At 34.4% G+C, this 18,139-nt stretch overlaps 1 protein-coding gene across 2 annotated transcripts in view; it reads left to right on the forward strand.

Annotated features, from left to right (window-relative positions):
* Positions 1-18,139, forward strand: part of PTPRZ1 (protein tyrosine phosphatase receptor type Z1) — a 161,044-nt gene that overhangs the window by 123,042 nt on the left and 19,863 nt on the right. Inside the window, exons 13-17 of one of the 2 annotated variants that reach the window (XM_079931918.1) lie at positions 4,766-4,910; positions 11,491-11,582; positions 14,547-14,632; positions 17,537-17,557; positions 17,723-17,819. In XM_079931918.1, coding sequence (XP_079788044.1) covers positions 4,766-4,910; positions 11,491-11,582; positions 14,547-14,632; positions 17,537-17,557; positions 17,723-17,819 — 441 coding nt within the window. The remainder of the gene's footprint in view (positions 1-4,765; positions 4,911-11,490; positions 11,583-14,546; positions 14,633-17,536; positions 17,558-17,722; positions 17,820-18,139) is intronic. The other variant, XM_079931919.1, reaches the window with a different exon arrangement.

Below are 18,139 nucleotides of genomic sequence, written 5' to 3' on the forward strand. Positions count from 1 at the left end.
ATTCTGCAAGATACCTATTACATGTGAGAGCAATTATTGTGTGCATAATACATTTTCAGTACACTGCTTTTTAAATGATAGATTGGAGTGTGTTTTAGATGATTTTAATTTTAAGGTTTACTCATATTCTAAAATAAGTTGCCAACTAATTCTATTGAATTATAAAACGAATTATAAACTGATAATAATACGATATATGTATCACCTCTCTCTGACCCACCCAATGGAAAGGAGTTAGATAATTGCACATCCACATCAGCTTGGGGGCTTTAAAAAAAGTCCTAGTGCTAAGTTTTGAGAGTTAATGGTAAGATTTTTTTTAAGATTTTAATTTTTAAAAATTGTCTTTGTTTGATTACCTTAATGTTGCCTAAAGAGGGCAGTGTGAACTAACAAAATACATTCTACTTTATACTTGCTGTTATACACCTTTCTAAGAAGTTAAATAACGGCCATTAATATGCATAGTATGTATAGGTATTGTATGACAAGATGTACAACACTAGACATTTTCTGTAGAAATGCATTTCATTTGTTAATGTATTTTATGCAAATTAATTTATCAGCCAGATGTTTCTTCGAGCAGATTACTTGCAGCATATAAAATACAGATGTTTGCTTTAGATGCCAATGGGAGAGAAAAGGGGAAATTCAAAACCATTAAGAATATGAAATACTAGATAATTTCATTGCATTGATCATAAGAGTTTTATCATTTGCTTTTGTTACATTTTAAGGCATTTTTTAAATCAACAATGAAAATATTTAAATCTCAACAGTAAGTCAAAAGATAGGCTAAAGTAAATCTTGCACTCTTGTTGCATAAAAGTAGGTATGTAAAATCCAAAACATAGACAACAATCTCATTAGTATAGTTTTCCTCTTTGTTATTTCCATCCCTTGAATTAGTTATCTACTTTTCCTTCAGTGCAGCAGCAATTAAAAGTTTGTACATTTTGATAGAGAAGTTTTTCTACATTCTGACTTGATACCTGTTTAACATTTCGTTCCAGTTTAAACATTTACATTCTGTTATGTGAAAATGAGTAAGGAATTCATGAATCACCATATTTCATTAGTGTTGCCATGTATATGAATTGTTATCTGGCTTCAAATATAGTCCTTGTGTGTTTTTTAATTTTTATTAGATTTATTTAGAAATGAAACATCAGGAACCCATCCATTTTTCTGTCTTTTTAGGTAGTGACATCATCTGTATGTTCTTGCTAGATTATGCTGTTATGGAAAGACTATATATACTGTAAAATGCCAAACCTTAAATTATTGACTAAAACTTAGCAATTTCTCTTCAATGCACTAATTAGATTTATTTAATTTGAGTGTGTTCTCCCACTGATGAGGAAAACAATACAAATATAACATCTGACAGCAGCAAGTAACATAATTAATGAAGTAAATAAGATCATACAGGATTAGGGGAAAATTCTTGCCTATTTTTAAAACATATCTGTAAAAAAAATATGTAGTCTGTCTTATCCAATAATTGAATATGCCTCTTTATCAAATGCATATAGACTAATTCTGAAGCTTATCATTTTATTACCTACTTCTAGAATGTAGAATAATTTACAAGACATGCTCGTCAAAATAATATAGATAAGGCAGATATTAGTATCTGCCATTTATGAATGCATAGACTGAGTCCCAAAGATACTAGATTGCTTGATCTAGGTCACATAGGGAGTTAATAAAAAACTGAGACTGGAAACATGTGTCATTGGTGTCTGTCTCTTAGGGACTACGTTTTCATGATTGAGAACAATAAAATATGTATAATGCTTAATTTGTAATACCAAAATTCTAGTGTTTTATTCTCAAAGTGAATTTTAAAATATTAATCTTAGTTCTTGTTTTCTAATTGTCTGTTAGCACATTTTTGTCTTATCATTTAGGTAACTCATATACACTACGGAGCCATATCCAAAAAGATATTTAGTGTCAACTAATGAATATAAAAATCAGTATAACTAGTTGTTCCTCATTGTAGTATATACAAAGCAGCCAGGGGATTGTCTACTTTCATGTGGTATCTCATCTTATATAAAATATCTAAGTTTCATTATATGTAATTACCATGGATTTATCATTCTAACTCCCTAATTAAAAGGCTTGTTTTAAAATCAGACATCCCAGAGAACTTATGAGAAAAGTCTATATACAGGACTCTGTGTGTGTGCATGTGTGTGTATAGTGCATGTATATAGAGTGTATGATATATATGTGGTAATTTGTTATATGTTTTATGTGTTATATATCTTACATATGTATCACATATTTGATCAGACATATCTCATGTATATGTATGCACATACATCTATATAAATGAGATATGTATGTATGTAGATACATATATATATATACACATACACCCATATACATACTGCAGTGAATATTTGTGGTCATTGAAGACCAGTATAATTATATAACCTCACTCTGCATGTAAGTTAATGTACATCATTGGTTCTCAAGCTTTAATGTGGATCAGAATCACCCAGAGGACTTGTTAAAACACAGATTGCTGGGTCTTAGCCACAGAGTTTCTGATTCAGTAGATTTGGGATGGTTGGAGAGGGGCTGAAAATGTGCATTTCTACCAAGTTCCAGGTGATGTCGATGCCGCTATTCTGGGGGACACACTTCAAGTATGACTGAAATAGACAATAATACTAACCTGCATTTGTAATTTCTAGGTACCAGGGACTTTGCTAAGTGGCTTATTTCCTTTGTTAACCACAGACTTTCTACTTAGGTAACAATAATTACAATAGGAAACAATGTAAAGACAATTGTGTATAAAGCAAGATGCTTTCCTAAATTTCTTTAAAAAATACCGGTACATTCACCGTCAGATTATTTAGGCTTCTAGATGAGTCTCCCTACAATATGTAATGACCAGAGCATATGAGTAACATAATAAAAGGTAAAGTTCAGCCTTCTCTCACAAGAATATTAACTACAGCTCAGGAATCAGTTGACTTACCGATTACTGACTTACATATATATATATATATATATATATATATATATATATATATATATATATATATATATATATGGCTAAGGGGGTGGGTTACAATATTGACTTACAATATTCCCACTTTTTATACAGCTTTATTATTTCTAGTCACAACTTTGAATTCTGCTTTTTTCTAGCAAATCCTTCCACAGTTATAAAAACAAACATCTTGGGACATTTGGTTGTCACTTATAGATGCATTTCCTATATGCGTGGATTAAATTCTTGACCCTTTCTGCATCATCTCTTCTTACAGAAGGAAGCTATCATTTTAACTCTTAAGTTCTCTCCAGTTAGATATATTTCAATGCTATATTTATGAATTTGTGACTATCAAATTTATTCTCAAATATTTTCAACTAAATTGATAATATTTTCAATTAAATAGATTGCTGTTGTCTCATATCACTAAGAATTAGATACTTGGTATAAAAGCACCAAACGTACCAAATGTGTAGGAGGCAATGTAGACTCTGATGAGGGGCTTAAACTTCGTTATTCCAGAAGTTCTACAGGTAGACAGGATAAGGGCTGTTACTTTGTAGCAGTGTCAGCGTATCATCCTGGTAGAATGGTTCTAATGTTCAATCATCTTGGTTTCACACTGCACACACCTCAGAGTAAAAGGGAAGAATTGTGACTGGCCACTGACACCCTGCAGTTCTGAAACTTTTTTTTAACAACTCAGAATGATAGCTTCAGTTGCAGTGATTTTGAAAATGCTAGAATAATAATGTACCTGATTGGTCACAAAGATAGTTATTTGCCATCTTTTAAAATTAACCAAAGGACAGAATTTAGACATTTTCATAATTTACACTTGCGTATTTAAAAAGAATTTCTTAGATCTGTGCATTCCTTCAATTTACATGCAATAGTATTTTTATTGTTGATAAAGAAAAACAGTTGGTAAGAAGGGCATTCAAAATAACATCTTAAAAGCAACCTACATTTAAATGTTAAACAGTTTGCTGGATTGAAGGGTTATCCTAATGTAAGGAGGGTTATCCTAAGATCCTCTCTTCATGAAATTATTAATTGCTTCTAATTATTTACCTAACTGTGGGATTAAAAATATTTCCATTACAATTAATTTTGGGAAATCAAGATTATATGTGGTGATTCAGTAAGTAGCACTGTTTTCCCTGATCATTTTATTTAGAAGCTGAATAGTTTTCTTATTTTAATATTTTCATGTCCCTTTTACTAAGCTTTTCAAGGCAAGATTATACTTCTTGCCATGGCACCTCTAGGTTGTCAATCTTTGTTGGGATATTATAGTTCTTCAGCTCTGATCGGCTGCCTTACTTTATTTTTCTCTTTTTTTGTGAGTTTATTCGTTTGTTTTTGAAGTATAATTGATCTATAACACTATGTTAGTCCCTGTTACACAACATAGTGATTTGATATTTCTGTACATTTCAAACTGATCACCACAATAAGTCTAGTTACGATCTGTTACCATACAAAGATATTACATAGTTATTGACTGAATTCCCCACACTGTATATTTCATTCCCATGACTCACTTATTTTGCAACTGGATAGCCTGCCTTACTTTTTAAGCTTTGTGTTACTTAAATTAGCTTATGATCATAGACCTTGCTTGTCTCATAGAGTCGAAATTTTAAAGGTAAGCAACAGCAGTGAAGATTGCAGTTATTCGGTTGAAAAATGTGCTTTTCCTTAAGCTTAAATATCAACTTTCTCAATTTTCTCCGACTACAGAGGCCAGTAATAGTAGCCATGAGTCTCGTATTGGTCTAGCTGAGGGGTTGGAATCCGAGAAGAAGGCAGTTATACCCCTTGTGATCGTGTCAGCCCTGACTTTTATCTGTCTAGTGGTTCTTGTGGGTATTCTCATCTACTGGAGGTAAGTTGAGTGTTTGTTTTGGATATGCATTTCATAAAGCTCAGATTTTTGCCTTTGTTTTACCTGAATGCTTTTCAAAGCATATTCAAAATTCCCTTTACTTGAGAGCTACCATTAATTTATCCAGGTAACTATGAGTAAGGTGAAATTTGTGAATCCAAAGACATAATATTAAAAGATTTGACTGTTCTTCATACTTCTGTCAAACAATTAAAGGCGAAATGGAGGAACTTTGGTTTCAGTTAATATTTAATACAGCATTTTGACAGTTGCACTTTCATATTCATCTAATTAGCATTCAAACATTATCATAGCATTTAATATAAATCTAAGCTTCTCAGTTAAATGCTCCAGCTGTTATAACTTTAAAAGTTATTATTTTAGAAAACATAGTTTTTGATATAGTGAAATATACTTTTATATATAGCAGCGGATTTTGTACAAGATACATATCAATTGCATACTAATACAAAAAATGATAACCCATGCACAAAAGTAAAAATTAAGCATTAAAATATAATTTGAAAATAAATGACTATATTAAGATGGATGGGATTTTTAAATTCATTATAATTTGCCTTGAAGATGAGCTATAGCTTCATTCTTATCAATAATCTCTTGAAACCTTTAAAGGACAAGGAAAATTGTACCCACTGTAAGCTTCCCATCCTACAGCAAGCAGAACACACTGCAAAGTGATAAGATTACTAGGGACACAATGTAAATCAGTATAACTGTTATAACTGTGTCTGTTGGAAAACAAGGACTTTATGATGATATAAGGAATCATATCTGTAAACTAAGAAAGGATATAGCTTAGTACTCTATACTTTTGTTTTAAAAGAGAATTTTGTTCAGAAGATTTATAATCAGTTTCTTTTTTTTTAGCAACCTCTGTCTGTAAGTTCATATCACCACTCTTTGTGTTATTCCAAAATATATTCTCTCAGTTTATTCAAAAATATTTAGTATGTTTATTGACTGTTTCCCATGTGCCTAGTACTCTGTGAACTACTATGGGAAAGTATAAAAGAAGGAATGAATGAATGAATGAGAATCACCACTGTCAAGAAATTTATGCTTATTGAGGGGAAAGAATTTTCCATGCAAAATTTATAAAAAATTACACAAAAGTGTATGCATGGCAGCTGAAATCTCTAATGCTAAGAGAGGTCAGAGAAGAAGGGATCTTGATAAGCCAGAATGGGCAGGGTGAATGTAAAATGTCAGGCTTGAGCTGGATAGGATTCAGAAACAGGAGCTAAAGGAGAAGGGCATTCCAGTCAGGGTCTTATGTAACTTGAGTACAGAGTGTTAGTTTAAAATATGAGCACTCGGGCTTCCCTGGTGGCGCAGTGGTTGAGAGTCCGCCTGCCGATGTAGGGGATACGGGTTCGTGCCCTGGTCCGGGAAGATCCCACATGCCGCGGAGTGGCTGGGCCTGTGAGCCATGACCGCTGAGCCTGCGCGTCCGGAGCCCGTGCTTCGCAGCGGGAGAGGCCACGGCAGTGAGAGGCCTGCGTACCGCAAAAAAAAAAAATTAATTAATTAAATAAAATATAAGCACTCTTAGGGTTTTATGTATGTATTTTATATCTAACTGTCAAATGTCCTGATAAGATTTGTTACTCTTACTTACCAATTTACAAATTTCACATATCTGTCCAACTCACAGCCATTTGAAGTTGATTCACTTCCAAATGTAACTTTTTAGATCAGTAACACGAATACACGAGGGGTAGTATTTGCTGACTTAATGACAATGTTAGTGCATTCTTCAAGGTTTGTGTGAATTATTCAAATTCCAGTGTAGCTGCATTTGTGAGCAATATGGTTTCACTATCCAATATGGAAACATTTTCGACCTTTGTGGAAACTACAGCCTGTAGAAAGGTTTAAAAATCTAGTGGCATACCAACAAGAGTCCTAATAGGTGTATGGTCCTTATACGTTTTTCCAGTTTATATATTAAAACACTTTTCTGACCTAATTCTTGAGGAGAAAAAATAATCGCAAAGTGGTATAATAAATCCTCTCTTTTGCCTAATTTATCTAACTCGGTCTCTCATGTTTTGTGTAAACCTTGAGAAGAAGCATGTCGTAGCAGGAAGACAGAACAAATCAGAGGTGATAAATCTGGATCCCTTTCCCAGTTCTTCCTGACATTTGTTATATGGCCTTGGACAAGTCACTTACCCATCTAGGAATGAAACTTTCCTCTTTTTACCATTTGCGGGGAAAGATCATCTTTAAGATTGCTGTCAGACTTTCTTTAGGGTCTCTGTGATGAATACAGCATGATGAATGTTGTTTCATTTTTGTATAAGGATCCAAAAAAATGGAATCATAATTACACATTTCTAGCTTTTAATTCTAAATACTGTGATGAAAAGGTGTAAATTAAATAATCAGATCAACATTGATTGATAGGACCTATGTCTATAAGTTTAAAACAGTCATCACTTTTTTCCTCATGGCTGACTGAAAATTAGCAGGAGACATAGTTATCAACACTTAGCACATAGACGTGAAGACATTCACTGCTGATACAGAACAGATGGACCATTAGATATTGAATCTTGTCATACATTAAATAATATGCCTTGAAATTATTTTCCAGATATTTTAAGGTATAATTTACGTGAGCCAAATCATAAGTTTTAAAACGCAAAATTACTTCCATAAGGAATATTTTCAGAAAGTTCTTTTTAAAGACAACAAAGGGTACATTTTGGAGAGCTTTTTTAATAGTTAGAATCTGAAAAATACCAAGGCTATATTCAACAAAACAGCACTCCATCAAAAGCTATATAGAACAGAACTTTCCATAGACACACTTGTTCTGGCTGGGGAGAGTGGGAAGAGAAGCTATATGAATTCTCTCTTGATCTTACATTTAAATTTGTGGGTCACTAGTAGCTACCAACCCAGAATGGAGGCCTCCCAGTACCATGCTGCCTTTTAAGTAGAATGTCACTTCCTAGGTAAGACTGTACTATAAAGGGTACCTAGGCCATGTACAGATGATCTTCATCCAGAATTTATCCTGTACTATTTTAATTTTTCCCACTTTTAAGCTTATTGGTATGATTTATAAGATTCTTTTGTTATTTATTAATGCAAGTATCATTACAAGACCACTTATTTTCTAAAACCAACGAATGTTTGATTACATAGCTGAAAAGTATAGAGCTGGTATATACCCAGATACTATGATGAATATTAGCAACATGTTAAACCGCTATACTAATATGTTTTAATTTACCTTTTCCTCTTCTAAGAGATGCTACCTTCTTCCCATTCTCTCAGACACATCCTCTATCCATCCATCCATCCGTCTATCCATTCATTTTTCTCTAGCTATGTATTCCACCTCTCCCTCCCAAATGTTTTGAAATTTTAGGTTAATCTCATTTGAGGCTCAGGTAGGCAAGAGAGTCTAGGATGCAGCCGAATACTTTGTGGTTGGTGGAATTTACTTACTACTGGAAATCTGTCTAATCATTCAACACTTAATACCTATTGTACTCCTGGCATTGCATTAAAAATTGAGTCTACATAAATCAAAAGACATGGCCCCATCTTTAAAAAAAAAACATAATGAGCATAAAAGCACAAAACAAATATACTGCAAAATACTATAACCACCGATTAATTAAAATATTTAAAATAAAATAATGGAGAATAATGTCCAGGAAGTGAAGGTCATCCTTGGATTAATTAAGCATACTTTTCAAAGCAGTCTTAAGGTGAGTGTGAATGGAGATTTGCGTTGGGTATAATAGAAACAGAAACTGGAGTGCGAGAGTCTGCTTAGGAAATGAGAGGCTGTTTCACAGGGAGGAAACCACTGAGTTGTCTTTAAAAAGGAAGTGTTTGCATGGCACATTAGTGACTGAGGCATTTTGGTCAGAAGAACCATGTTTAAAGCAGGGAGGAGAAATACTGAGTTAGAGCAGGAAAAGACATGTTCAATGATCTACAACATGTTTGTGTTATTGGATATAAACTTCAAGGAGAAAAGTCAAAAAAGATTTGGACCACAGATAGGTAGGGTTTAGGTATTAAAAGATTTGGGGTACTATAATCTAAAAATCTGTAAAGCACAGAACTAGAGCCAATATGTCAAAGTAACAGGGAGATAGATTTGGGGCTCGATACAAAAAAAATATCAACAGTAGGAGGCATAACATTGGAAAAGGAGAGTCTCCTCTTTGGGTACCATTTGGAGATACTTACAAGAGATTGAGTTTTGAGTTAGTACAAGAAATGTCTAGTAACTAAAGATAGTTCATAAAGAAGTAAGCTCCTTGTCACTGAAGGTATTCAAACTGGGTCTTTTTAATATGTCAGAGATGCTAGGGAAGGGACTCTTGTATCATCTGTGATATTGCACTAGGTCCCTTAAGGTATTTTACAACTTTAAGATTCATTGAAAAATAAATAGAAACCCTTTCAACCGGCTTGTGTAACCATATTTTAGAGGAATCAAGGAGGTTTTAATTCAGTGATCTTAAAAGCAGGTGTATCAAATCCAGTGTTTTCATATCAGTGTGTCAGGAAATACTACATCTGTGGTTACACAGGTAAGCCACACTTTCCCTGTAGTTCCTGCTCCAGTCTGGTGTCAATTCTGCTCAAATGTGGACTTTCAATAGGATAGTTTCTTTATCATGAGACCTGTGACCCTCATCTTTCCCATTTCTCATTAGTCTGCCATGCTCTTTCACCTTTCCAGGATATGAACCTCGCTCAGGGTCCCTTTGACCCCACATTGCAGTTGATTCTACATCCACTCGTCTTCCTCCTACATCACCTCTTCTCTGTTGAAGACATTCCTGTGTTCTGTCAGTTATCTATGCTCTCACAGGCTTGATTATTAAAGGTTATAACATCACAGCAGAGGGCTAGTTTTTTGCTATGCATATCGTCGCCTTTGAATTTTTTTTTTTTTGGCTTGTGACATTATATAATTTTGTACTATTCATAATTATAGCAGTGAATTCATTGAGCAAATATTTCAGGGCACCTACAACATGCCAGACATTATTCTTAGCACTGAGGACTAACAATGCCATAAGACAAGTACCTTGCCCTTTGGGGGCTTACATTCTGGTGAGGGAGGACCAACTAAAATTATGAAACATGAATAAACAAATATATAAATAAAGTATTTCAGATAGTGATAAGTGCCACAAAGCAAACAAAAGGGGGAAGAATAGTGACTTGGCTGGCAGGGCTGGTACTTTTAGCTCAGGTGGTCAGAGAAGGACTCTCAGAGGATGTGGCATTTTAGCCAATGCATAAATGATGGGAAAGAGGCAAGTGACCAGAGGGAACATCAAGAACCAGGGCCCTGAGATGATCCTGGCGGGTTTCTTAGAGGGAGAAAGAAAGAACCAGTGGGCTAGAGCCTAGTGGGTGCAGGTAGGAGTTGTAGGAGGTGAAACCGCTGGGGTTCGAGGGGACCAGGTGGCAGAGGGTCTTATAGCCCTTGCTGAAATAATGGAATATCATTGTAATTCCAGTGGGAAGCCACTGAAGAATTCTGTGCAGGAAAATGATTATTGAAAAAAATATCACAAATTGAAGTGTGTCATGTAAGAACAAATGTTACGTTAAAGCTCATTAGGATAAATATCCTGTCGCTTGGATCTTTTAAATGGAAAATGAGATTGGCATTTTCCCCTAAACAGATCTTTCCATTTAAACTTAACCACTCATGAGTAATGCTTCAAATAAATTAAATGACCCACATCAAAGAGTGTCATTAGCAGTATTAATTTAAAAATTTTTTAAATTAAGGACCGTTTGCATTAGTTTACAGCAGCAGTTGGTTCTTTGCTCTTCTCAATTGTTTGTAGTGAGAGATGTTACTCTTATTATCTGAATGAAAATAGATTCAGGTGACATTTTAGGTCACGGTTGTCGTTGATTCCAAATATATTCATTCTCAAAACTCTCATCAAGGCTAGCATCTGTTGGAGAGAAAATCACCCCTGTTTTTGGTTATATGCTCACTATTTCCTCACCTCGTTTTGTTATTACTGCATTATCATACTTATAATATAAAGCTGCCTTCTTTTTTCATCAAAATGTTACCACACTAGAATTTCATTTCTATGTGGTCACAGCTTGATGCCTTTTGCTAGCAGCTGAATATCCTCAGAACGGCACAGTCCCTTAAATATTGAGTGAAAATAGCTTTGGACAGGCTTTCTTTTCCACTCTGGTCCTGTCCAAGATGGCAAGACATCCTGGTATACGACAACAGTGGAAGAGTAACTAGGGCATGGAGGTGTCCGACTCCTTGGCACCAACTGCCAAGTTCAAGTGTCATCTCTGCTTCTACCATGTCTGATATCTGCTCAGTCTTCTTCATCTGGTACAGGTAAAGCTGAGATAAATTTGGAGGCTATAAAATTCTCTAATAACGGTGTTTTGTAAAAGTAGGTGATAAGTAGATGATTTCCACTTATGTTTTAATTCTGGAGATTTCTGTCATAATCTTTAAGCATCTTGGAAGTTGTCTTGCTGACCATGCCAGCTAGTAGTATAAATTGCTTTCTTTTCTTTCCAGGAAATGTTTCCAGACTGCACACTTTTACTTAGAGGACAGTACATCCCCTCGAGTAATATCCACACCTCCAACACCTATCTTTCCAATTTCAGGTAATAGCTTAAAGTGTGACCCTGAGTAGCTGGTAGATGTTAAATGAAAAGCGTGATGTTGGAAGGTTTTTCCTTATTGGAGTACTTTGCAAATGGCTATAATGTAGATTAGTTAAATGTTTGTGTTGCCCAAAATATTATGTATCAGGCATTCAGGTTTATAACTCGTTCTTGTTAATTTTGAACATTCTTGGGACTTCCCTGGTGGCACAATGGTTAAGAATCTGCCTGCCAATGCAGGGGACACGGGTTCGAGCCCTGGTCCAGGAAGATCCCACATGCCGCAGAGCAACTAAGCCCGTGCGCCACAACTGCTGAGCCTGCGCTCTAGAGCCCGTGAGCCACAACTACTGAGCCCACGCGCCTAGAGCCCGTGCTCCACAACAAGAGTAGCCACTGCAATGAGAAACCCACGCACCACAATGAAGAGTAGCTCCCGCTCACCACAACTAGAGAAATGAAGACCCAAACAGTCAATAAATTAATTAATTAATTAATTTTTTAAAGTAATTAATAAAAAAATGTTTTGAACAGTCTTAACCATACAGGTAATGTGGCAAAATAATTTATAGCTGTTCAGATGTTATATGTTAAAGAACATAAATATTTATAGCAATAAAATATCAGTAAGGAATAATGCTGACTTTCAGTCATTTGCATTCCTTTAATGGAAACCTAAACAACAAAAGTCAGACTAAATCATTGCAGTAAGGATGGACAGGACAAAACCCACAAAAGTAAAGATAACGTTTAGTTCCCTTCTGATTATCTGAGTGTATGTGAGAAAAGGTTTCTTAACTACATTACGGGAAAAAAAAGAAATTTTAAAATGGTGAGGGTACAAGAAAAACTTGAGCACAAAGAATGCGTGGTTGCCGGAAATACTTTAAGTGAAAATGTCAGTTGTATCCGTGGGAAAACATCAACTGTTTTATCAGAACTTACCTAGTTAACAATATTCAAGAATTAACCAGGGTCATTTTAAGACCCTTACTGACCCTAGAGTTCACACTGTAACTAAGGTCACAGACACTTATGAATTAACATTTTATAACATTTCAGAATGAAAAGTGCTAACAATAATAAAAAAAAAAGTTTACTAGAAATGTGCGAATTAAGGAAGCAGAACTGGAGGACAGAGGACGAGACGAGGACACGGAGAGTCACCAAACCAGGGAAAGCAAATGGAAACATTCCACTCTACATCTTTGTACAGAAGCCTCTTTTTAAATTGTCTGAGATGCCAGATGTTATTGCTTGAGGCTCAAATTCTACATGAAGTTATCTCCTGAAGTCTCATGATTTCAAAAACAAAAATAAAGAAGAGAAGCATTTTCCTTGTAATTTGCAGCAGGCATAGGAATAAGAAGTGTTTTGCTCCTTTACCTCTTTTATCAACTCTATCAACTCTGTGTCTTTAACCACCACTGTTTTGTTTTTCTAGTTTATATTAAAATTCTTTCTTTTAGTACAGCACAATTTCTCATTAACATATTTAGAATTTTGAGACCAGTTGCTCTTGGTGATCTATTGTGTTTAGTTCCCTTCACTTTCAAACATACCTCTTCTACATATCCTGTCAGCATGGGTATGCAAATTAACTATACCATTATCCAAAGTCCAACACAGTTTATTATTAACAGTAAATAAAATAATCCAAAATCAGGTTGTCCAGGAAATCCAGAATCCCCTGTTCTACTTCTTAGAAGAAAGGTGCTCAAGGGCATCTCCTCCTTTTACTTGCAGACCAATTCGTAAAAGAATTACCAAAAGACATGATGGCAAATGAGAAGTAGTCAGTTTGCTTGTGGAAAGAGGTTAGCTGTGCAGGATAATATCCGTGGTTTTGACGAAGCTTTACTAGGAGAACTAACGATTTAGATGTGACAAGTTATTTCTGTTTTCTTGTCTAATTATAAAAGCTACTTCTAGGCAAGATCCTTCTGTAGGTGTGAAGGTGAAATTACACCTTTGTCTAGTGTTTCTTAAGGTTAACTCGCTAATTCAATTTTAGTATTCAGGTATACTCATCTAAAAGAGAACAGATGGATTCTAATTTTTTTTAAATCAACAAATTCTTGGCAACTGAAGCTTAAAAATATTAAATGGCCTAGATGCTGAACATCTGTTGATGTAGATAACTGGTTCTAGTGAAATGTGTTTGATGTTTCCTTGTCAGAGGAAGGAAATTGTGAAATTGCACACTGTGAACTAGTAATATGTTTAATCTAAGAAAGTCTTTCCAGGAAAAAAAAAAAAAAAAACAGAACCAGGTAAAATAAGTTGGCCCCTTCACAATTAATTAACAGATCCAATGACTTTGTTTACATAGCATATTTTCAAGTTAGAATTCTTGAAATTTTACAGATTAAAAGTCCCAAAGGTTTTTGACATTATCCTTAATGATAGTCTGCATATAAATGTTTTCTATTATTTATAGAAAGAAGGAAAAAATGTTTTCAAATGTAAACATCTGACTATTTAACGGAGAGGCATTAAACTGCACAATTTTATAAAACTGAAATTGCATGATATATTATGTTTAGTCCAGGATAAAATTGAAAATATATTATTTCTGCATTTTTTCCCCAGAATTTGCAGGCAACTCCCACTCATGTTAAAGAAAGTTATCCATAAAGAGATGCAGTCCATTGATAAGAAGTGAGGCTGTGATATTATTTATAACTTAACATTGAAAATTAAGTTTCTCTTTAGAGTATGAAAGGAAGAGAGATTCCTGATCAAATCGGAATTCTAAAATGCAGGTTATGATTGAAAGTAAATATAGAGAAAATTGATAATTGTTGCTGAATGTTTCTTTGAACATAAATTCAGTCGGGATTATAGGAATAAGTGAACTTTGAAGTTGTTTTAGAAGAAGCCTCTTTATAAATCTCTATAAATGAGAGGCACATTTATTTCTGTTAAATTATCCTTTCCAACATGATTTTTTTATTCACTTAGATGATGTTGGAGCAATTCCAGTAAAGCACTTTCCAAAGCATGTTGCAGACTTACATGCAAGTAGTGGGTTTACTGAAGAATTTGAGGTATGATTTTAATATGTCTATTTTAAATAATATGGAAAATAGTAAATTTTTAAAATTCAGCAATAGGCTATTTCTTGACATTGAAACCATTTTCACTTCTAGCAAGATTATTAGTTCCATAATCAATTATGTGTTTAAGATATGTATTATGTTTATCATACAATTTAGAAAATTGGTTTTCCATTTTAAAATTCAAGTTGTAAAAGTGGAAAAAACAAAAACATTGTTAATTCTCTCCCATAAACTCAGAGCTCTAGTATTCTTTTTTAAATCTGAACTAGTAACACTGATTCCTTTTAATTTCCTAAATTATATAAATTATAGTAAACTAGTAAATTTCATAATTTTTAGCCAAAGTACATACAAGTTCTTAATTGTAAGGACTACAACAGTGTAAATGCAGAAGCATTTATTATACAAGGCATAATAAATATTATACAAGAAGGTAAAACCCCATCTTCTCAAGAAAATATGCATTTCTAAAAAACATTTGAACTTCACAATCAGTGAAAATTTTTCTAGTATCATTCTGTAAAACACTCTTAGATGGTAGGGGCAGAGAAATTTACTGCAAATTTATCATGGCCCACTGAGCTGTCAGTTAAAGAGCTTTTCCAAAATAGGGCGCCATAAACCAACCGTTAGCAATAATAACCACGAAACATAAAGTTACTCTTGTTGAGCGCTCCCTAATATGCCGATCATCGTACTAGATGCTTCTACATTCAACCGTCACCCAACTCTGGAAGTTATTTGTTTTTATTTCTATTCATATTGCTGATGAAATCAACTTCCACAGAAGTTAATTAACAACTAATAAATAGCAGGGTTGGGATTCAAACTTAACACTCATGTCCTTTCCATTCTAGGAATTGAGGGATCCCCACCCCCTCCCCAGCCTCTCCCCTTTAGGAAGCATCACATTGCTTTTTTGCCTCCTTACCTCAGCCCCAAGTGCTCAATTGACCTCCCTCTTTGGAGCCCTTTGAGGTCTGATCCTGATCAGAGGATACACCACCATCCCTAATATACGCAGAAACTGCTCCCCACGAATCAGATCAACAAGAACGTGTTTATGGAAGGAAAATGCCAGAGATTAGAAAGCTTTAAGAAACCAAAGGAAAGAGAAATGAAATATATGTTTTCACTAAATTAAAAACAGTAGAAATCAGCTAATTTAATCTTAAAAGAAGTCTAAGTCATAGCTACATTGAATAAGAAAGCAGTGTGAAGTGACTACGAAGTAAAGTGGAATAATATGAAGAACTATATTTTTAAAACATCAAATTATTTTTTCCTACCATAATAGAGGGTATTGGGTGGTGCGGTATTAACTTGTAGAAACTATCAGGCATCCATCAAACAAAATCATAGTTGCAAAAGGGAGAATATGCTAAGGATGTGTCTAATCTTCCAGATGTTAAAAGCCATAAGGAGGGGCTTCCCTGGTGGTGCAGTGGTTAAGAATCCGCCTGCCAACGCAGGAGACACGGGTTCGAGCCCTGGTCCAGGAAGATCCCACATGCTGTGGAGCAACTAAGCCCGTGCGCCACAGCTCCTGAGCCTGCGCTCTAGAGCCCGCGAGCCACAACTACTGAAGTCTGCATACCTAGAGACTGTGCTCTGCAACAAGAGAAGCCACTGCAATGAGAAGCCCACACACCGCGACAAAGAGTAGCCCCCGCTCACGGCAACTAGGGAAAGCCCATGTGCAGCAACAAAGACCCAACGCAGCCAAAAATAAATAAATTTTAAAAAGAAGAAAAAAAAAAGCCATAAGGAAAAATAGACAGTTTATTGTAAAAGTTGCTGATAAGCATATATACAAAGGCAGATTCACAGTTTTCACTATAAAATCATTTTGAATATTATTAAGCAGTTCATAATGATTAAATTAATAAAATAACCTCACATTTTTACTCAAGAAGTATTTTCTTAATTCCATTGGTTTAACTCATAGTCTGATTAAAGAAAACTTTTCATTAACTTAGTAATTAGCTTAATAACTAATAATGCTTCACCTTTTCAGTGGTTCATATATTAAATTGTTTTTAAATCTAGAGTCAGAATGACTTGCTCCAGAAGAGGCCTTAAAAGCTTGTTTAGTGAAAGGCTGAGCCATTTTGCTGATGAATCAGATTTATATTTAAGTTACATACTTTCTCAAAAATTATAAAGCTTTCATGTCATTACCTTAATATGTACTAAATAATTGTAAATTCCAAACTAATATATTTAGATAGAAGACATCCCTGGGAAGGATTTTAATTCATTTTAAAAGAGAAATGGCAGAAATAATTTTTCTCTACCCATTGAAGTTTTATTTTAATTAAAAAGAGGTCTACTAATTAAATATGTAGAAAGTAGTACTATCTAAATGTTGTTTCAAAAGACATAGTATATATGATAAAAAAAAATTTCAGGAGATTTCTAATGTTTTGACAACTCTACAGACCACCTAATAGGAAACTGTTTACTCTTTAAAATTACTCAAAATAAACAAACAAAAAAAATGTACTACTAATTCAGTTTTAAATAGTTCTATCATGATCAAATACAATTATATTTGAATATTAGTAAATCTGCCTAGTATGTTAAAATGTGTCATCAAGTATGTGGGTTTTCTCATCAGCATTTTAAAAAGTCATCATATTATTATACCACTGTCCCCTTTCAAAAGTGGTGTTTTTTTCCTTTTACATAATGTTAAGGTTCCCAGCTGTTAGAAGTTTTGATTTGCATGCAACTGTTTGAAACATTCTGTTTTGTTAGTATTTGACAAATGTATTTATTGCATGATCATGGTTTTCCATTGTAAACCTAATATGAACACTTTCTTTTCTCATTTGTCGTGTGCTGTGGAATTTGATTTCTTTACTTTTTTGGCATTCATTCCCTCATTAGACACTGAAAGAGTTTTACCAGGTAAGGCATTATTTCACTGCATTTTCTTTTAGCCAAGAAATAGTTGTAACATATAAAAAAAAATTTTTGGATAGATTGTTTTGTTTTTGTCTTCTGTAGTATATTTGAAGGCACTTTGTTTGAAAGGATGTGTGTTAAAACGTTATGCGTACAATTTCTTTACAGGAGGTGCAGAGCTGTACTGTTGATTTAGGTATCACAGCAGACAGCTCCAATCACCCTGACAATAAGCACAAGAACCGATACATAAATATTGTTGCCTGTAAGTATACCCTTCACTCAACTCTGACTTGTTATCATTGTCGTTGTGGTGCTTTTAGTTCACTGTCCTGAAGTCCTCTGACAGCAGACCTCGGTGTAGCTGTTTCAGGACCTTTGTATCAGGGGATGAGACTTGCGTTAGATAATAACACTCCAGTTTAAATACATTCTGCAATGAATGACATGTTTCTTTTGAACAAAATAAACTCATATTTTAATCCAGTCCTTTCTTCAGACCCCATGGCCTGTAAATCTGTCCTTATGGTTTTCTGTTATTATTTATACTCCATAGTCCTACTTTTACTGGAGATCCCCCTACTT

This window comes from Stenella coeruleoalba, assembly GCF_951394435.1.
Source record: "Stenella coeruleoalba genome assembly, chromosome: 9".
Classification (NCBI taxonomy): Eukaryota; Metazoa; Chordata; class Mammalia; order Artiodactyla; family Delphinidae; genus Stenella; species Stenella coeruleoalba.